The sequence below is a fragment of the Zootoca vivipara genome, chromosome 1 (genome assembly GCF_965207765.1).
Source record: "Zootoca vivipara chromosome 1, rZooViv2.hap1.1, whole genome shotgun sequence".
Lineage (NCBI taxonomy): Eukaryota > Metazoa > Chordata > Lepidosauria > Squamata > Lacertidae > Zootoca > Zootoca vivipara.
This window is the reverse complement of record NC_142582.1, coordinates 91,857,929-91,880,052: the sequence shown is the minus strand read 5'-3', so window position 1 is coordinate 91,880,052 and position 22,124 is coordinate 91,857,929. Positions and strand designations below refer to the sequence as shown.

At 43.0% G+C, this 22,124-nt stretch overlaps 2 protein-coding genes across 3 annotated transcripts in view; one reads left to right on the top strand and one right to left on the bottom strand.

Moving 5' to 3' along the window:
* The window catches only part of LOC132591998 (uncharacterized), a 452,388-nt gene that overhangs the window by 216,981 nt on the left and 213,283 nt on the right, over nucleotides 1-22,124 (top strand). The window lies entirely within an intron of this gene.
* Nucleotides 4,366-22,124, bottom strand: part of LOC118083562 (cytosolic phospholipase A2 epsilon) — a 41,112-nt gene continuing 23,353 nt past the window's right edge. For both annotated transcript variants that reach the window (XM_035112075.3, XM_088670386.1), the window contains 11 exons: nucleotides 19,918-19,955; nucleotides 18,339-18,474; nucleotides 17,010-17,146; nucleotides 15,183-15,408; nucleotides 12,470-12,584; nucleotides 12,205-12,342; nucleotides 10,638-10,745; nucleotides 8,570-8,755; nucleotides 8,072-8,238; nucleotides 5,881-6,061; nucleotides 4,366-5,032 (listed from right to left, as the gene is read on the bottom strand). In XM_035112075.3, coding sequence (XP_034967966.3) covers nucleotides 4,818-5,032; nucleotides 5,881-6,061; nucleotides 8,072-8,238; nucleotides 8,570-8,755; nucleotides 10,638-10,745; nucleotides 12,205-12,342; nucleotides 12,470-12,584; nucleotides 15,183-15,408; nucleotides 17,010-17,146; nucleotides 18,339-18,474; nucleotides 19,918-19,955 — 1,647 coding nt within the window. In that variant the 3' untranslated portion in view covers nucleotides 4,366-4,817. The remainder of the gene's footprint in view (nucleotides 5,033-5,880; nucleotides 6,062-8,071; nucleotides 8,239-8,569; nucleotides 8,756-10,637; nucleotides 10,746-12,204; nucleotides 12,343-12,469; nucleotides 12,585-15,182; nucleotides 15,409-17,009; nucleotides 17,147-18,338; nucleotides 18,475-19,917; nucleotides 19,956-22,124) is intronic.

Here is a 22,124-nt window from a genome sequence, read left to right as displayed (position 1 = left end):
TCCCTCTGTTTTTGCATGATTTTTTGGCACAGGTTTACTAGTCCTAATCCAGAAGCAACCACCAAAGCCTTCTCCTTAAACTTTCCAAGGCCCACTCCTTTTTCTTGTGCATTCATTATTTCTCTATCTGTCACCAACCATGATGTTAGAGTGGTTATCCTTGATCCCGCTCTCAATACTGTTCGCACCTGCAAAGATTTTGGCGCAGACCTACTGCTTCATTCTGGAGCATGTGCCACAGCTTTCTGCTGAAGTCCTGTAACTTTTCATACCACAAATGCTCCATGTTTTGTTTGCCCAGACTTGGTTGTGCCATAGAGCAAAAGTGACCTCCTGGGTGGCAATAGTGTGTTGTCATTTGGGAAGCATCACATAATTTAGTAAAGCAGAATGGTCCACTATAAATCTGCTAATGGCTTATTATTGCATCAGTAACATGTTGCAGAATATACCTGGGCAGGGGAACCCCACCAGTCTGGAGATGCTCCAGGTATCCAGAAAAAAACAATCTCCTGAGGACTGAGCTTTCTGGAGTGTTGAGGGTTCAGAGAGATGGGGAGTTGGCGGAGAGGGAAAAACATCATGGGCTGGAGCATAATCAGCCTGATCAAGCTAGTGCCAGTTTATCGTGCCCTGGAAAAGGGTATTAGGCTAGCAAATGTATACAGTACCATAAGGCTTTCACCCCTCCTCTTAGTTCAAAATAGGTATTGGCCACATTGAAGTAAAAAAGAATTCTGGGTAAGAGAAATTAGTTGGCATTGGAAGAAAAGCACTTCCCAGTTGCTTAATTAATAACTCCTCCAAGGATTCCAAAGACACTAGTATCTTCTTGAATTATCGTGGAAGGCTCAGTGAACTTAGGCTTTGGGATGCACACCAAAACTTCCTGATCAGTTTACCCCAAATCTCAGCAATCATAGAATCATAGAGTTGGAAGAGACCACAAGGGCCATCCAGTCCAACCTCCTGCCAACCAGGAAACACCATCAAAGCATTCTTGACATATGGCTGTCAAGTCTCTGCTTAAAGACCTCCAAAGAAGGAGACTCCACCACACTCCTTGGTAGCAAATTCCACTGCCGAACAGCTCTTACTGTCAGGAAGTTCTTCCTAATGTTTAGGTGGAATCTTCTTTCTTGTAGTTTGAATCTATGGCTCCATGTCCGCTTCTCTGGAGCAGCAGAAAACAACCTTTCTCCCTCCTCTATATGACATCCTTTTATATATTTGAACAGCGCCGTCTTAAGCGCTCCCGGCGCCGTGGTGTGCCGTATCCTCCGGTGCCCGCCGGATCCCTCCGTCGCCCTCCCGCCCCGTTCCGCCGCCCTCCCACCCCGTTTCCCAGCGCGGTGGGCGGGTGGGCGCCGCGCGGGTGCAACAGGTGCTGCTGCGCGGCAGGCGGGCGGGTGGGCAGGCGCAGCTGCGCCACGGACCGGTCGGCCAGCGGGTGGGCGCAGCTCGCGGCGCCCTCCTGGCGGGCCGGCGCCATGGTGCCCTGCGCCACCCAGCCTGCATGTAGGGCCGGGCCTGTATTTGAACATGGCTATCATATCACCCCTTAACCTTCTCTTCTCCAGGCTAAACATACCCAGCTCCCTAAGCCATTCCTCATAAGGCATCATTTCCAGGCCTTTGACCATTTTTGGTTGCCCTCTTCTGGACACGTTCCAGCTTGTCAGTATCCTTCTTGAACTGTGGTGCCCAGAACTGGGCACAGTACTCCAGGTGAGGTCTGACCAGAGCAGAATACAGTGGTACTATTACTTCCCTTGATCTAGATGTTATTCTCCTATTGATGCAGCCCAGAATTGCATTGGCTTTTTTAGCTGCTGCACCACACTGTTGACTCATGTCAAGTTTGTGGTCTACCAAGACTCCTAGATCCTTTTCACATGTACTGCTCTCAAGCTAATCAAAGCTTTACAGTAATTGGATTACAATGCTGAGCTTCTCAGACTTGGTGTTGGGTGCTATCTAGACCCTAGAACTGAGCAGAATCTCATACTATTGTACAATGGGCGACAATCATGCCCTTCCCTGCAATTCCTGTTAAGCCCTCAGCTTGTCATTCACCAACTTCAACCGTTCAGTGATAGGAATTGGTGATGAAGAGAATGAGCTACACACAAGGATGTTCCTAGTTTAAATCTTCTCTCTACCCTGAATTAACTAGGTGGCCTTATGCAAGTCATTCGCTCTCAATCTCAAACCTCCCCCTCTTATTTATTTATGTTATAAAAATATTTTTATATACCACTATTCATAAAAAACCCCATCAGAGTGATTTAAAACAGTTATAAATAAAAACATATGAAAATTTTAAAATCGAATCTCATTATTATGGAAAGATGTGTTGTTAATTGCCTGCATAAGCCTGACAGAATAGAAAAGTTTTCAGCAAAGTAGAAATAGAGGGTCCCTGCTGAATCCTTGTTGGCAAAGGGTCCCACAAGACACAGCTGATGTTGCTAAAGGATACTTTTAATAATAGTGCCACATGCCAGGTGCCTTCTGCAGCCCCACACTGAGCACACTGCACTAATCCAGCCTCAAGGTTTCCAGTGCATGGACTACATTGGACAAGAACATCTGTAGCTGGTGAACCAGACAAAGCTGGTAAAAGGCACTCCCAGCCTCAGACAGCATGGGTCTCTAGTGAAGTACCCAAGCTACAGACCTACAATATGGGATAACAATAATAATTGACCTTACAGCAGGGGCAACTGCAGCCATTGAGATGCTGGACTGTAATTTCCATCATCCCTGACCATTGGTTATGCTGACTGGCCATTGTAGTCCAATAACAGCTGGAAAGCCACTAGGTTCCCCTTCCCTGCATTGTAGGGTTCTTGCAAGGCTTACAGCTAGATTATGCATTAGCAGTGAATATGAAAGTATCCCACAACAGCTTGCAATTATGGTGGCATCTCAGAATCTGTATTCATTTTGAATACCAGTTCCTTACGTCTCATAAATGTAACACTGCAGCATATCCCCCAAATGTGCTGATTTGGCAGGTGAAATGTTAGGCATCTTGCTCTGGTACTGAATCTAAAAATGTTAATTATTCATGCTTTCTTAATAATTTGATAGTGTAAAAGAGATCCTTGTTACCTAAGGTTTTTATGCCCTGCCATCCTATCTTAGATCTACTGGTATTACTTGAGAGAACCCAGACATCTTCCCACAGTGGAAGAGCTGATGTATCTTCCTGCAACAAAAAACATAAAAGTTGGTTGTTGGTACAGTGCAATTCCTAACCCTATACAGTATGGACTGGCAATATGAATGCAATGTGAATGCTGAATACTAGTGCTTCAGTCTGTTTCTGGAGATGGGCACCAGGCATCTCTTGTAGAATTAAATCTACTTTTCTTTTATTTGAAATCTTGTGCATTCTGAAAACTACTAGTGCACCTGCTGCTAAGATATTCAGTTAATGAAATGTGCTTGCAGCTTTTGTACATGCAGAAAATGATTGTCTGAAGGCACAAAATGAAACACTTTATGTTATAAATTTTAGCCATACAATCTCTGCATTAAACCCGGGACTAGTTCTTTTAAATAGAAATCGTTCATCTTTCTTTTTTTTCTCAGTCTCTGTGTGTAGATACAGACTTTTATTGTGGGGGTTGTCTGTTGCGCTGGGTGGTATATAAAGAATGAGGATGGGATAGGGATGCGGGTGGCGCTGTGGTCTAAACCACTGAGACTCTTGGGCTTGCCAATCAGAAGGTTGGCAGTTCAAATCCCCATGATGGAGTGAGCTCCCATTGCTCTGTCCCAGTACCTGCCAATCTAGCAGTTCAAAAGCACGCCAGTGCAAGTAGATAAATAGGTACTGCTGCGGCACGGGTTTCCATCATGGTGTCCCGTTGTGCCAGAAGCGGTTTAGTCATGCTGGCCACATGACCTGGAAAGCTGTCTGTGGACAAATGCCAGCTCCCTTGGCCTGAGAGCCAGATGAGCGCCGTAACTCCATACTGTAGACTCCTTTGACTGGAATTAACCATCCAGACGTCCTTTACTTTTATATGAAGAAATCACCCTTATTCCAGTAGCCAGGAATCTTTGCTCCATCATCCTGTTGTGTAAACACTGATGTGTAAGGATTCCCCAACCGCCACCACTCCAGCATCAAAACATGATCAGCACCATGTTCTTTGACAGTTTTGAATAGCTTTCCCTCCTTCCCTATCAAATCATAGGACCAATCAGATTCATCCGATGAAGATTCTTATATAGAACAGTATGTATACGGCCTGTTCCTGCACATGGAGACTTTTCCAGAGTGATACTGTTGCATAGGTACCAGAAACTGGTTTTATTTGTTTTAATAAAAATCATTTCGCACTACTCATATTTCAGCAAAACAATTTTATGCAAAACACTTGTTCTTACATAATTTGTACAGAAACCATGAAACAATACATAAAACACCTCAAATGCATTGGGAAAGGGAGTGATATGTAGAGCATAAATAGCACTGTAAGAAAGAAGAAATTGATTTACAGTGTATTTCTACAATAATTTGTTCAGAGCACTTAAAAGTAGCTTCCAAGATGATAATGTAATGTATGGCCACAGAACTGTCTATGAAGAACTAAAGCAGAATGACTTACAGTATTCATTAATATTTTCTAATGTCCAGTATTTCCCCCCTGAAGGGGTTTAACAGCGACTTTAATATTTGTTTGATTGAGTTCTTTGTTTTTCCTTCTGGAATGAAATACCGATTACTCCCTAGTGCTGAACAGTGTCAAAGGTTTGAGGCTCTCTTTCCGCTAGAAGGCTCGCCATGGATTTTGAATTTGCTAACTCTTCTTCTTCTGCTGCTTTTTCCGTTCCACAGCTATATGCAAAGTTTTGATAATCAAATCTATGTTATTTTGGATGTTGTACTCACAAAGTTTTACTAGCTTTTGGAAGTCCTTTTCTGAATACCGCAAAGAATTAATATTATATGGGCCAAAGGCACTGGTAAGATCAACTTCACCATCTGCCATCTCCTCAGGGCTTCGTTTCACACCTAAGATTTAAAAACAATATATAAGTAGGTAGTTTTATTTCCGAGGGATAGCCTGGTTTTTGTTGCAGCAAACACCACAGAGAGTCTTGTGGTATCGTAAAGACTAACAGATTTAACTCAGCATAAACTTTTGTGGGCAGGAGTCCACTTCTTCAGATATATAAATTGTTAATTCTCATGCATGAGGTATATGCACATGGGATATAACCAGGAAAGAAATAAAGATATCATCTTGGTGTGGGAAATAGGGAAGGCTTATTATTGTCTTCAATAATTTGTATAGCAAAATGCATTACAGACTTTAAAGCGTCTCCTTTGGAAAATCATCCTGTTGGTGTGTAATTATTCTTCCATTTATTTCAGTTTCTTCTCATTACAGAAGCAGTATGCCGGGAGCCACTTTCGGAATGTGTGGCTGAGACCAGACTCAATTAAAACTCGGTCTTTAGGTCTGAGTACAATACTTCATCCAGCTGACTGTGCTATCTCAAAAATCAGTGCTTTGGTCCAAATGTTGGCATAGAAGACCTATGACATCTCCCATCTCCCAAGTACAACTGCAAAAGGAACTCAGTAGCTTTTTGGGGTGGCAGTATTTTTGGAAGACAACATGAAGCCACATGTAACCTGGGGCATGCACAGCCCAGTGTCACCTTCGATGTTGCAAAGAATATGGCTGGTGGAGAAGGGTTATCCTGAATTGTTTACTGCTTCTGTTTAGTATTAAGCATGTCTTACCCCTGCTGCTTCATTTTCCTTTTGAAACAACTCTCTTAGATTTCCAACTTAGTCAAAGAACATCATAATGAAATGAAAAGCAAAAAGTTATCAGACTTGTACAGACTTACCAGGCGCTTTATACTCTTTGAATGTGTCACACACTAAGGGGAAAAGAAGCACTATTGGAATTTCAGGGCCTTCTTGATCTCCCACCAAGTAGCATTCCTTCAGATTACCATCTTCCTTTGGTATAATTTGAGGGAATGGGACTCCTTGTTCTGAGAAATACTCTGCGGCCTTTTCCAGAGGCTATGTAAGGGGGATAAAATTTGAGCATGACTTTAATAGTGAAGCCATTACTTGATAGACTGGAACTTACCTTCCAAGTCCCGGACTGCAGAATCCGGGACCGGCAGCCGTGTGACACCGGAAGTTGCGTCGATGTAACTTCCAGTGTCGCTCCCCCCATCTATGGGCACCAAAAATGGCCACCGCCAACACCGGAAGTTGCATCTATGCACTTCCGGACATGCGTAGATGCGACTTTTGAAGCCGGCGGTGGCCATTTTTGGTGCCCATAGAAGGGCAAATGGGAAAGAAAAAAAATGGCTGCCAGCAGGAGAAAATAACGGAGAAAAACGGGAGACGAAGTGATACGGTGGACCACTGGGAAAAGGTAAGTAAAAACAGGGGTTTCCCAGGGAAAATGCGGTACTTGGCAGCTATGGACTGGAAATGCATTCGCGCGTACCTAATTCGTAGACTTTTTTTTTAAATCTCTGGTTTCCCCAATCCCAGCAACATGGAACACTGCAGAGTTTGCACTTCACCTGTGACCAGAAGGTCATCTTAAATTCTCCATTAAAGGGCCTTGAGATTCTATCTCAGCTGTGTGGAAGGCAAATTATGCTGCAGAACGAACTAATTATATTGTTAACCACCTCTTTTTGGGGATAAGGGTGCTCTTAGTTGCCCAAACTTAACTATGTGAACCAGCTTGTGGGGTGATTGGAAACCTCAAAGAACCCCACCCATTAATATAAATTTTGTTCAACCTTGCTCAACTCAAAGAACTTCCATCTCTGTCTTGAATAAATAAGAGGAAGAGTTGGAGAAAGGAATGCTAAGGGCAAGAGAAGACTCCCCCCAAAGCCCTTGAGAAATAAATAATAATAATAATAATAATAATAATAATAATAATAATAATATATTTATATCCTGCCCATCTGGCTGGGTTTCCCCAGCCACTCTGGGTGGCTTCCAACAGAAAAATAAAATAAAATAATCGATTAAACATTAAAAGCCTCCCTAAACAGATGTCTTCTAAAAATCTGGTAGCTGTTTTTCTCTTTGACATCTGATGGGAGGACGTTCCACAGGGCGGGCACCACTACCGAGAAGGCCCTCTGCCTGGTTCCTGCAACTTGGCTTCTTGCAACGAGGGAACTGTCAGAAGGCCCTCAGTACTGGACCTCAGTGTCCGGGCAGAACGATGGGGGTGGAGACACTCCTTCAGGTATACTGGACCGAGGTCATTTAGGGCTTTAAAGGTCAGCACCAATTGTGCTTGGAAATGTACTGGGAGTACGTCTTCAAGTAAGTCTTCAAGGGGATTAATTGCTTTGGGACTTTTCATTTGGTAAAAAGTGCTATAAAAATCTCATAAAATAAATCAATCCACAGTTATCCCAGCGGTAGCAGCAGTATCAAAGCAAAAGGCCTTTTCTTTGCAACTGAGAGAAAGAAAGAATGGGAAAGAAGTTTTTCTCAATGAGGTCTGGAAACTTGGCTCAGTTGGCTGGTACCGTTCTTGCAAACAGGACCGAGAACATACATCCTGTGCATAGGCTTTTAACAGCACATACACAAAAGTCACCTCCTTATTTGTGTATTTAGAACTGACCTCCAAATATATGTCTTGTGTACACGCAAACAAAAGGCAGCAGAACTTGTCTAGAAAAGACAAAACTGATTTGGTGGGCCTAACTGCTTTCACAGAAGCTGTGGTGCAATGTGAACGAAGCTAGCAGAGTATTTATCTTATCTCTCTTCCATCTGACAGGGAAGACAGTGTGAAAGATAGCATTCGTCAGTTTCCCCTTCTCACAGCCCTGGTGTTGCTGATGGCAGAGGAGGAAACAGCTGCAAGAAGATGATTTCAACAGAAGAGAAGGCACTGAGTACAGACCATCAACTTCCTCTTTGTATGATAGGGACAGAAATGAGTAACAGACTGTCAAAAGCAAATAAGTTATGCACACTCCCATTATTAGTATGTGTGTGTGTGTGGGGGGGGAAGCTGTGCTCAAGACTACTTACCATTATTTGTGATCCTGAGCTGTAATTTAAGTGTATTATGAGATCCACGTTTCTCCCCTGCCTCATGAGTGGCGGGTAGCTGCTTTCAAAGGCAAATGCATTATCTACCAGATACAGGTAATCTTCAGCTCCCGTCAGCTGGTTCGGGAAGGTATCAAGATCACAGTCTGAAAGAAATGAATTTGTGGTCAGAAATGGGCAGTGCTGCTCCTACAGGGAACATAAAGAAACAGAAAGTGCACTCAAAATATAGTTCTCTCCCCCCCCCATGACATTTCAAGAGGCCTTCCATTTCCAGTCTCCGAACTTCTGTTTTTCAGTAACTGGGTAGAGAACACAGTTTCTGTTGTTTACCTAGGAAGTCCTTCCCCTCTGGAAGAAGAGGAAACGGCCAGTCCTTAAAGACTCCCTGCTTAGAAGATGAAGGCTTGAGGTATTGGCCAAACAAGCTAACCCAAGGGAACTTTCATTTAAAAAGGAGCTCTTGCTATACTGTACCTTTCCACTTTGAAAATTCGCTCTCTAGGTATTCGTTGTGCATTGGGCAGCCTCTCAGAAAATTAGGGACCACCGAAACTGCTGGTCGCCACATAATAACATTTTGAAAAGCATTGGCAAGGCTGTCTGGAGGATACTGCATACGGGTAGGGAGTTTATCTGTTGACGGATACCAAGGACACTCCTCTGTAGAAGGAACAACATATCAAATGCATTTTTTTTCCATGTTAGAAAATAGCAACCATGTTATGAGATCCTTGGAATTTACAGTGCTTCATTTCCCCATACCATCTTGGCTTTCTACAAGTTTGTTTTTTGTCTCAAATCGACCTAAAACTCCAAATTACTGTTCCAAAGCTGGTCTGCTTATTACCTTCATATATGGTTTCTTAATGCGCCTATGTGCAACATTTCATCTGCCTGCATCATGTAGGGAGAGAGCTGCTACACCAGCTATGTTCTGCACCAACATACATCATAGGTGTCATCTGTTGTTGATCTAACCTGCACTGCTGTGTAGTTCCAGCATTGACTGGCCATTTGGACTAGCAGTGATAGCCATGAGACAGCCCAAACCCTATCTGATTTGCAGGAGTTAAGTTTACTGATTAGCCGTTAGTAAAGGTAAAGGGCCCCCTGACCATTAGGTCCAGTTGTGACCGACTCTGGGGTTGCGGCGCTCATCTCGCTCTATTGGCAGAGGGAGCTGGTGTACAGTTTCAAGGTCATGTGGCCAGCATGACAAAGCTGCTTCTGGCGAACCAGAGCAGCACACAGAAATGCCGTTTACCTTCCCGCTGTAGTGGTACCTATTTATCTACTTGCACTTTGATGTGCTTTCGAACTGCTAGGTTGGCAGGAGCTGGGACCAAGCAACGGGAGCTCTCCCCGTCACAGGGATTTGAACCGCTGACCTTCTGATCAGCAAGCCCTAGGCTCTGTGGTTTAACCCACAGCGCCACCCGTGTCTCCTCTCAGAAGTGTTAATCCCTCTCAAAAGTGCCACCAGTGCTGCAGGAAGCAAACATTGGGAAACATCTTTGTTAGTAGTATCCCACGCTAAGCTCTTCCAGTCAGTATAATACTCAACTACTTGTGCCCCCATCCTTCTGCTAATTGTCAGTGCTGGGTACCAATGGGGTAAACTTTTTTTCAAATGAGATTTTGAGTCCTTAGTTCCTTTTCCTTAGAAAACCTTTTCTTTCCTTAGAAAAGTCATACTTTATACCAATATGTCCTTGTTACCATTTCAGATTTTATAGTGGGAGGCAGTATTCAGCCAGGTTGGAAAACTAGCTTGTAGAAATATTACATAGTATGTGTATGGTGGGAACAGTCATTCCACACTGTCATACCTTTTTTTTTTTAAAGAAACACTATTTTGTTAAAAGTGTACCTGATTTAAAAATATGTCTTTGTAAACACAGGCACCATACCGGGTTTATACTTTGTTGCAAACTTGTGTTTTGGAACCACCGCAATAAAAACAGTACTGTATAACACCACTAAAATATTTTAAAATTCTATTGTAACAACAAGCAGCAGCGATACATGATGCAACAAAAAACTGTGATTCCAGGGAACAGAGTATTAATCTAAATCAAACTGAATGCAGAATGCAGACAAAAAGCTAAAAAGCAGGGAGCCAGATAAGCCTTTTGAGGAAGTCCGTGGCCTGCGTGTCTCAGATGCTGATGGGACACAGAACAAATGTTTCACAACATATCTTAAATCAAAAGCAGAATTCTGGGATTCTGGACCTGAAGCACTTGAACTTTTAAAGGTGAGGATCATAGGTCTGAACTGTGTTCAGAAAAACACCAGGAACCATTGCAGATCAAATAGCAATGATTGTATGCTTCGAATAGCAAGACTGACAGCAGCATTCGGCAGCAGCTTCCATTTCCTTAGAGTTTTCAAAAGCAACCGAATGTAGAGAGCTTTGCAATACAGTAGCTGATAACTAAAATGTGCCCAGGGAAGTGAAACTGGCCAGATCTGTCTTTTCTAGAAAATGTGTAACTAGCACTCCAGCTGAAGCTATGCCCTGAATGGAACAGTAACTTACCGAGCTCAGTTATTCTATTTCGTGTCCACATCTGCCAAAAATCTTCCGTACTAAAACCCATAAACCAGGCATCCATCATATTTACAGAAAATACACTACTCCAGATTCCTGTGATAGGAAAGAAATTGGGAATAATTTGTGTAGTTTTCATGTTTGAGAGGCCCAAGTAACACAGTGCCTAAAAGTGGGTGAGTGGTGAGTCTATTTCTTGGTTCAAATCTCACCTCGGCCATGAACAGGGCCGGCTCATTATAGACCCCCGGTGGCGCAGGGCACCATGGCGCCGGCCCGCCAGGAGGGCGCCGCGAGCTGCGCCCACCCGCTGACCGGACGGTCCGCTGCGCAGCTGCGCAGCTGCGCGCGGCAACCACCTGCCCACCGCGCTGGGAAACGGGGCGGGAGGGCGCCGTAGAGATCGCGCTGTGTCTGCCCGCCCGCCCACCGCGCTGGGAAACAGGGCGGAAGGGCGCCGGAGAGATCCGGCGCGCCATGGCGATAGGGGCGCTTAAGACGGCGCTGGCCATGAACCTTTAGGAAAAGCCTCTACTCAGCCTTCTGTCTATGCTAATATATTATATTAATACTGGTATACATTACAAGACTGATAGGGTATATTGAGATAATGTATATGAGAGACTTTGAACACACAAGAATTGAGCCAAAACTTCTCAGAAGATCGCCCACAGCTAATGGTGAGGCACACTTCCTAGAAACTGGATAATTTCTTATCCCTCCAGAGAATAATCGACAAAATGGTACCCATTTTTGCTGCCTATGAATAGGGTGAAAAAAATCCAGTTTTTGCTCTTTTCTAGTTATGAACACATGAAATGTTTAAGATTGCTACGTCATTATAATTTATAGTTTCTTAATATAAGCACACAGAGCCACCTACTGGTAATTTAGAACAGAGCACATGATGGGATGTGCAATGATCGGTTATTAAAAACATCTAACTAATAGCTCATTAGTAGCAACACTCCAAACGCTGCAATTATGGAACTATCATAATTTATTTTGTGTCTTTGGTGCAATCGTCAAATGCATTCCCACCCTCTTGCTAATGGCATATAGAATGTGGAAGTGCCTATTTGCCAGCAACAAGGTATAGGAAATGTTTTGTGCATTAAAAATGAGAGTACAGTCCTGTCAAAGTAATGCTCTTCTAATACATATTGGTCACAAGAGGTGACAGTTAAGCACACACTTAATTTAAATGTGCTTTAAAATAAGATAGATATGTCCCAAGTATGTTTAGGCTTTCAGTGTTTTATGCCAACATAGGAAAATGCTAAATAGGGTAGGTTTTATATGCTCATAGCAGTGGCAAATAATTGTTTATCAAAAGAACCTTACTGTACACAGAACTATTTATAATCTGCTGGAGCTCTGTGCTAAAGACTCAAATACTCCTAAAAATAATAGTATTTTACTATTATTGGCTACAATCCTGTGCCAATTAATCTGAACTAGATGGGCCATTGGTCTGATCCAGCCAGATCTTATGTTCTTAACTCAATGGGACGTACTCCTGAATAGGTGTATATAGGACTGCCCTATTAATTACCTTCCAAGTAGCAGATCCGTGATTCTGGGATTTTCTTCATCAAATGACCCATAAAGAATTCACTGCCAAAATGTTCAGCACGAATGTAGGCTCCATATTTTTGTAATCCCACTTCATATGGGGTGAACTCCAACCATTCTAAAAAGGAAGCCACAGAAGAGTATCTTTTAGTATTCCTAAATTACATGAATCAGCCTTTGTAGTCCTCAGTTCTACTGTCTGAGAATTAAATGCAAGCATATCTTTATAAAATAATCACAATTACCTCTAAATCCCCGATTACTTAGTTTTTCCTTTACATTGAGACAAAGATACACAGGCAGAGGGTTCTGGCCATTAGTCAATGCCCGCTGCTGATCTGTGAGTTTATTCCGATCTTCCTGTTTGTGAAAGTCAGAAAGAAGCGGTTAATGTAGCTGAAAAGGGTGTAAGAGGCTGTTCTAGAATTTATACTCTAGTGATGGCATCTTACTCTAAACCGAAGCCCAAACTATTGTGCTAAGTTAGTGTGTCTGAAACAGCCTACTTTGATTCAGTTGTTCTTTCTAAACAAAAAGGGATACGTGCAATTAAATTCTGCCCAACCCCATTCTAAATGAATGTTAATGAAAGGTTTTTTAAAAGAGCTTGAGGCTTCCTGCATTGAAAACTGTTTTCTTAATGAAAGGTATAGATACTCAAACAATGGACACAGTTGTGGAGAGCATATTGCTAAAATTTTATGTACAAACAAATGTTTCTTTGAGAAGCCTCCCTAGGAAGCTGCCTTATAATAGGGTTCCCATACTTTCGGGATTCAAATGGGAATTTCAAAAAATTGACAAAATGTCCAGGGTTTTGCCAGAACAGAACCAGGAAGTGTGTGTTTGTGTGATTTTTACTTCATAATGAGCCAGACAACTGGTCCATTTAGCTCAGTACTGACTACACTGAGTGGCAGTGACTCTCCATGGTCTTAGGCAGAGTTTTCTACCTGGAGATGCCAGGAATCCGCCTCGCGGAAATGCCAGAATTGAACCTGATGCCTTCTACATGCAAGGCAGATTATTACCACTGAGCGATGTCCCTTCCGCCAATATCATTTGATGGGAGTCATTAGAGGAGGCTCATAAGCCCCCATTCATACTTCATTCCATGCAAAGGGGCTCCACATAATTAAAGGGTAGCATAGCTGTCCCACAATCCCTATTCCTGAAGTTGTGCTTGGTCCAGTTCCATCCTTGGACTCTGTACATTTAAAGTGTGAACTGGCTATACAGTACTTGTGATTGGGAGCCGTGTAGCCCCATGACTATTGCACCACATTGAGTTTCTTCATGTGGAATAACATGTGAAAGCTGAGGGATTCCTACATGCATCAAATGTATGATAGACACCCAACTATTTGCAGTGCACATATGTCTTTTTCAGACACCAAACATCACAGTGAAGAATGAGGATTGATAGAGATGTTCCATCAGCACCTCCACAATATGGCTCTCAGGCAGAATTTACAGTGCTCCTAACCTCAGCACCATAGGTGCCAACTCCCTGGGACCCTGGGGGCCCGAGCACCCACAAAATTCCCCATGAAGGGGCCGGGCACCCACAAATTTTGGCGCCAAGGCCATGCAAGCTAGATGGCACCCACAGCCCCAGGGCCAAGCTGACACTCCTGTTTGACATTATGTTTTGGTATGCTAAGAAGCATGGTTGTCACCATGGGGTTGTGTTCAATGAAGCACTAATAATAATAATAATAATAATAATAATAATAATAATAATACCTTTATTGTCAATGTGCAACCTGTGTACAATGAAATTAACTGAGCCTCCCCCCCCCAACACTAAGCAGCTCATTCCATTAGCACAATGATGTCTCCTTGCAAAACATAATGTTCCCTCCTCTCCTCTGCCTGCCTGCTCCCTAAATCTGTTCTGGGGGGGGGCATTCCCACAATCTCTGGAGCAGATTAGGGGATGGAAGGAAGTCCTATTCCACTACCAGTAATTCTTGCACTTCTGCAATTATTAATTGAATACCATCCATTACCTAGCACTTTTCTGTGTGGAGAAAAAACAAAATGAATTTTACTAGTAATTTAGGACTGCTGTCTTTGGGTAACTTATTCTCATGAAAGCAAACACTTCTGTGATATACACTACTATTTCATAACTAAAATAAATTATCCTGCCCAGATGCCTCACTTCGTCCAACTGGGATGCAGTCAGGGCCGGCCCTACGGCAAGGCTGGGTGGCGCAGGGTGCCAGGATGCCGGGCTGCCAGGGGGCGCCACGCTGCTGAGCCTGCGGCAGCCGCGCTGAGAAATGGGGCGGAGCGGGCGCCGGACGGATCTTTGCACCATGGCGCCAGGGCGTCAGATATGCTTAAGACGGCCCTGAATGCAGTGTTAGAAACTGAGACATGAAAGCTAGGAGCTAAATGGCACTTTAAACCTTGGTTCTGGGCACAACAACAGAATGTCTAGGCGTGTTTTTTTATAACAAGATTACAAAGCTGAAAATGAATGAACTGCAGCTAAAATATTTTGTTCATTTTTCACATGGTCTAGTCCTTCCCCTGCCCACCCCAACCCCCACTAATATTATTAAGAAGGTCTCTTCTCCAGTCTTCAGACAGTAGCTGGAAGTGGGAAGGCAGAAAAAGGTCCTCCTTTTCTTCCACTCTGCAAATCTATTAATCTGAAATCTTAGGTGCAGTACTGGGCCGAGAGCTCAGAAACTGCGCGTGCTAATGAAATTGCCTGTCACAAAATGTGCCTAGAACAATGGGAGTTTTGAACGTTGTTGGGATGTATTTGACTTAATCAGAGTAAAGCTGATGAAACTCTTACGCTTGTGACAACTAATTTAAATCCATTGATTTCAGTGGGTCTACCCTGAGTACGATGGAACTTGAAATGCTTCATTTTTGCTAGATTGTACCCTTAATCAAACGAGGCATTAACTGGTGTTTTTAGAGTGAAGTATATAATACCGTATCGTGTAGCATGGCCTCAATGATAAGTCCCCAAAGATCTGTAAAAGAGACATGATGCCCTTCTTGATAACGCTGCAACAGCTCCCTTGCATAGTATGCTAGACGTTCTGGGGAAAAACTGGCAAGGAACTTGTTTTTTTCCAGTTGTTTTTGGACTTCAACGAGTGGCTCTTCTAAATTTTTATGTGACCAATTAGGATCATCATACAAATGTGCCATTGTCCTGGAAAGAAACACAGTAAATACAGATTTGGGTTCAGAAGAGGAGTAACGTGAAATGTAGGTGTTTGACACTTTGTGGCCATGTCTTTGCTTGAGTTCTAGGTTTGGGGGATCCCTGTGAACTGTATTGAGAGCAGCAATTATTCCCAGTAAAAGATTTCAGCCAGAATGGCCATTTGTGCTAGCCAAAGATGATAACTCAGCTTTCACTAATGACCACAATCAAGATTTGGATATGGAATAATAGACAAAGCTTTACCTAACGATTTCTGCTTCTTATGCAGTTGTTAAAAGCCCAGCACTTCCATTTTAAAAAGTGGAATGGGTAACCAAAACCACATCAAAAAAAGCTACAGAAGTAATAGCACGAGATGATTCAAGAAACACTGACCATTCTACAGTAGGAAGGAAGGAAGTGCATTTCTGATCCCAAACTTGGTGATGAGTCAGATTTGAAAAAGAATCAAAATCCATCCACCTAGACTGCTATAATTCACTCTACCTGGAGCTGCACCTGAGGATAGCCCAGAAGTTTCAGCTGGTTTTGGCAAGAACCAAATTAATTAGGTAACATTACAGCCATCTTGTACCAGGTATACTGATTGCCAATTTGTTCAAAAGCTCAATCCCAGCTGCTATTTTGACCTTTAAAAGCCTACATATGGTGTGGGAAACCTGTGGTCTTCCAGATGTTATTGGAGCCCTTTCCATCAGCATTGGAAAGTTATTGGAGCCCTTTCCATCAGCACCAGCTAGCTTAGCAAATGGATGGGGATGGTGGAAATTACAGTCCTTCAACATCTAGAGCAGCGGGTGGCAACCTAAAGCCCATGGGCCACAAGCGAGCCGCCCGCTCAGCAAGTCCCTGCGTGCTGTGCTAAACCAGGGGCACCGGAAATTGTGTCTCGCAGATGTAGATGCCAGAAATCGCGGGCGTACCCGTGATCTAGCCCATGGAGGGGGCTCTGCGGCAGTGAACCGGCCCCTGATCAGCTGACCCCTGATCTAGAGGGCCTCTGGTTCTCCATCTTTGCCCTAAGATTGTTTGTAACCAGAATACTGTATCATAAGCATTGGCTCCATAGGAACCTGTTCCTTCCTCTGAGGCACTAATCTGAGTCCTCCTGTCTTCAGAGCTATGCCAGTGGGTACTCACAAGTACTTTTTTCAGTTGTGACCAAGATTTGGAAAAACCCTCCTTAGAGGCATCCACTTAATCCCACTCCGGCATTCTTTTAGATGAGCAGCAATAACATGTTTTTGTTTTTGTTTAAAAAACACAAATCAGTGAGATTTTGCAGAATTTGCTCTAATTTTTTTATTCTTATTTTAATGTTGCCACTGTATTTCAAACTGCTTTTAATCCATTGTATTGGATGGGTTTAAATTGTTATTGCTTTTAATACTGTGTTTTATTTCTCTAGACTTGACTATACTATGAAAAGACAGGATATTAGTTTCTCCAAAGGAACCAATATTTACTGAAAGTTGACTGTAGCTACCACTTCCCCATCATGTGAAGACTAAGGAATATCTTGTTATATTAACTCATTTCACTGCATTGTGGACAAAAATATAACTCTTTTGCTCCCGTTTCCTTACCATGTTGTGCCAGATAATCCAGTAAAATATGAAACACAGTCCAAAAGATCATACTTTTGGAGAGTCAACAGGTGGGAATATAATGCTGTAAGTGCTCTCATCCCTCCTCCCGTCGTCATAATTGCCACCACTGGCACCTGTTTCGATATAGAAAAAAAAGCAGAACATTCATTAGAATGGTTTATAAAGGGAAGGGGTCTTATAATTACATCAAGGATAGAAGCTGCTACAAAATATAGATATAGATACAAAATATAGATACAACTGGTACTTCAATATCTGGATTTTATAGTGGGAGGCAGCCATAACATTTCAAAAAGAACTCTGTGCAAGGCACTGCTCCCCGGAGCCATTCCCAGGTTCTTGGCAGAGCCCTTACATGTGGGCAAGCCAGTAGGGCAGGTATAGATTCGTGGAGCTTCAAACAGCATGTCAATGGGAGCAGCAGAAAGAATGCAAATGTAAAAGCCTTCCAGGCCTTATTCCTGGAATCTAGGTCACAAGGAATTTAGCTGACTTGGGGAAACAGCACTAGCCCAGCTAATTTGCCCAGCAGTGACCTGAGGGGAAGGATGGGATTGTTGTTGTTTAGTCGTGTCCGACTCTTCGTGATCCCATGGACCATAGCACGCCAGGCACTTTTGTCTTCCACTGCCTCTCGCAGTTTGGTCAGACTCATGTTGGTAGCTTTGAGAACACTGTCCAACCATCTCATCCTCTGTCATCCCCTTCTCCTAGTGCCCTCAATCTTTCCCAACATCAGGGTCTTTTCCAGAGAGTCTTCTCTTCTCATGGGGTGGCCAAAGTATTGGAGCCTCAGCTTCACGATCTGTCCTTCCAGGGAGCACTCAGGGCTGATTTCCTTAAGAATGGATAGGTTTGATCTTCTTGCAGTCCATGGGACTCTCAAGAGTCTCCTCCAGCACCATAATTCAAAAGCATCAATTCTTTGGTGAAAAGCCTTCTTTATGGTCCACCTCTTACTTCCATACATCACTACTGGGAAAACCATAGCTTTAACTATATGGACCTTTGTTGGCAAGGTGATGTCTCTGTTTTTTTAAGATGCTGTCTAGGTTTGTCATTATGAGATGTCAATGCAAGAGTACACATTTAGGTAATATTCACTGCTGGCATAAATTGTAAACTTTGTTAGAAAAAGATTGATGACCTTTTTCTCTCCAAAGAACCAAAGCAGGTCATGGGATGAGTCCAGATTTTACAGCACACAGGTACGTGTGTGCAAAACTGCTAGACCTGTTTGTTTGCCAGCTGAACTGCTTGCAGAAGTAGATCAAATTATATGTAAAATGTGCACCCCCCCCTTACCTCATCTTCACACAGATCTTCCTCAAGCTGTAGTGCCCTTTTAAAGGCATCTGCAGCCACCTTTTTCCTTTTCTGCAGGAATTCCAGTTCCTCTGGACAGAGATCAAACCCCAAGCGAACATCTAAGCCTGATGTGCTGTAACACAGGTAAAAATGTATCACACACCAGAACTTTCAGAATACATAAAAAGAGCAGAGCCCTGATAGATCAGACCAAAGGTTCAACTGGTCGAGGGCATTTTGCTCTCTCAGTGGCCAAACAGATGCTTGTGCGAAGCAGTAATGAAAATGGGCAGGTCTACTTCCCCCCTCTCTTTGCTCAGAAGCACCTGGTGGCAGAAGGTGCTCTGGGGGGGAGAGGAGGGGGGGGAGGGAAGCCCAGACACAAAAATGGAACCTTTGAAGTGCTGCGCCTCGCAGGTTCCTCTTGTGGCAGGAGGGGACCTGTGGGGGGGGGCAGCATGAAGAAGGAGGAGGAATAAGTCAATATAATAAGGATAAGATTTGGAATTGGAGTAGAAAATCCGCCACAATCAATTAGAGAAGTTAGGAAAACCAGGAAGAAGAGATGTGAGGAAGTCACAATTATAATGTGAAGAAAATAAGAATTGGGAATTTTTAAATTTTTAGTTGTTTTCTTTTTTGTTGTTGTTGTTGTTTTATATATATATAGGTATTGTGTTTATGTTTGTTAAAGGAGCAGCTGAGGGGAACCCAATCCCCAGAGCCCCTCCATCCCTGTCCTTTCAGTGGCAGGGAGGGGATGAGGGGGGAGGGGGGGAGGGGGGAGGGGGAGGGGGAGGTCAAACCCAGCCTTATACTGGACCCCTTTGATTCTCAACAGCCGCGGGTACTACTGGTGGCAGAAGTGGACTCGCGGGTGGAGGGTAATTGAGGGGACAGATTTTATATTGCATGATTTGTTTGTTTGTCTTGTTTCTATAAAAATCTAATAAAAATTATTTTTTTAAAAAAGAAAGAAAATGGGCAGGTCTACATCCAGTACATTCATTCTCAGAAATGTAAATCACTTTGCATAATGTGTGATGCTGGGCTGTGGCCAAACCGATAGATGATGCTCAAATGTTAATCTTGCTTCAACCAGAAAAAACTCAAATCCAACTCACGATAGTGCAGAAATTTTTAAAGTACATTTTTTAGTTGCAAAAAACTCTTCCTCCACTTCTATAATGGTTGAGCAGAGCATATTATTGGAAGAGGACTATAATTCTGAATGTGACGACTCTCAAACAATAACCCAGTAGTAAAGGGGTTTGAGAAGTACAATTTCAAAGTCATAGTGTTAGTGATAAACAAATTCATTATGATCCTAAATTTACTTTTGGCATATGTTAAGATTTTCCAGTTTTCAAGTCAAAATTATCTACAGATATTTGAGAGGAGATCTCTCAACTTGAAATTGAAGGCCCAAAATTTGGTTCCTTGAATCTAAGCTTCACAAAGCTAAGTTGTTCTGTGAAGTAAATATGCAGAATTTTTTTTGGGGGGTCACATCTTTTAAAAATGGATAAAGCGGAAGAGCCAAAAACCACATTATTTTATTTCCACTGAATCTTACCAGGTCTTTGCTTTGAAGTGTAAATTAACTTCTTTGTCCTAAAAGTTAAGAATTTAAATACAATCAATTATGTCATATCATATAATCCTTCCCAACTTCCAAAAACAGACAAAATATAAGAAGTGTGCATGCACACGAAAGCTCATACCAAAATAAAAACTTAGTTGGTCTTTAAGGTGCTACTGAAGGAATTTTTTTATTTTACTTCGATCCAGACCAACACGGCTACCTACCTGTAACCAGACAAAATATAGTTCCTGTTCTGTGCCAAGTTTGCATATGCGAATGTCAAAAATCGGAGATGGTTTCTGTGTGTTGTTTTTATACTCTTCCTAATGATTGCTGACAATCTCTAAAATTTGGAATTCACAACATCATGTACACCATTTTGATTTCAACTCTGCAGTCTGTGATTCTAGTACCTTTACTGACTTATAAAATGACCTCAACATAGTCTTGAACATGCAACTGCAGTTTATATATTGTGATAATATTTAGGAAGGATGTGGGCAGGGCATCTCCCATGTATTTCAGGTTGCAGTTATTCCACAGGACCATCCATTTCTCTAACCAGTCCCACACACTATAGTGGTTTTATTTCATGCAGGCCAGTGAAGACAGCAGCCCCATGTCAAGCTTTCCTCCTGTTCCCATTGGGCAGTATTCAACTACTGCACCCCACCAACCCAACGTTTGTGCAACCCAACTGTTTGTGCAACACTTCTTCTCCTGCATGCACCATGCTTCTCCCCAAATCTGCTGCAGAGGTTTGGGGGAACCCCTAGAAAAAATTAATGGGGCACATGGGTTGTGGGGGAAGAGAGGAGGAGAAAGTTCTGTGGTGCAATAATAAATCCTTGCTCTGACAGGGCGGGGGGGGGGGAGAAGCTAAACAGTCGTACCTTGGCTCTTGAACAGAATCCATTTTGGAAGTCAGTTCGACTTCCGAAAATGTTTGAAAACCAAGGTGCGGCTTCTGATTGGCTGCAGGAGCTTCCTGCACTCAATCAGAAGCCACGGAAGCCACTTTGGACGTTCAGCTTTCAAAAATAGTTTGCAAATTGGAACTGTCACTTCTGGGTTTGGTTTGCGGTGTTCAGGAGCCAAAATGTTCGAGAACTAAGCTGTTTGGAAACCAAGGTACGACTGTATTGGATTCCACCCATTATGGTACCCTTATGGTACTTTTCAATGCTTGCTTCACTTGGGGGAAACGTAATGTGATGACATCACAACACTGGCATGGGACCTAAGTATTTGAAAGAATATTTGGCCAGCGTGATATATAGCAATTCATTCAAATACAATATAGCAATTAACATAAAAATCATGAAGCCAGTATATAACATCAGCATCTTAAAACACTCTGTGCACCTCCCTTTAAGAGTTTTGGCCTGGCTGCAATGAGTCTTTGCTTGGATGGAGGACAAAGCTGTGGTGGTGGTGGGGGTATGTGAGTGTGCCTGCTGCACAAAGGTAAAGCTTATATTCATTGTTCCGTCAATCTTTGCCTCTGGTCCCACCTACTCACCACTGGCATGTGGCTCCCAAAAAGATCATAGAATCATAGAGTTGGAAGAGACCACAAGGGCCATCCAGTCCAACCCCCTGCCAAGCAGGAAACACCATCAAAACATTCTTGACATATGCCTGTCAAGCCTCTGCTTAAAGACCTCCAAAGGAGGAGACTCCACCACACTCCTTGGCAGCAAATTCCACTGCCGAACAGCTCTTACTGTCAGGAAGTTCTTCCTAATGTTTGGGGGAATCTTTTTTCTTGTAGTTTGAATCCATTGCTCTGTGTCTGCTTCTCTGGAGCAGCAGAAAACAACCTTTCACCCTCCTCTATATGGCATCCTTTAATATATTTGAACATGGCTATCATATCACCCCTTAACCTTCTCTTCTCCAGGCTAAACATACCCAGCTCCCTAAGCCGTTCCTCATAAGGCATCGTTTCCAGGCCTTTGACCATTTTGGTTGCCCTCCTCTGGACACGTTCCAGCTTGTCAGTATCCTTCTTGAACTGTGGTGCCCAGAACTGGACATAGTACTCCAGGTGAGGTCTGACCAGAGCAGAATACAGTGGTGCTATTACCGTGTTTCTCATATTATAAGTCATGTCTTATATTTTTTTTTACTCAAGAAAATAAGCCTATGGCTTATTTTCGGGGGCGTCTTATTTTTTGCCGAGCCCCGACTGAGTG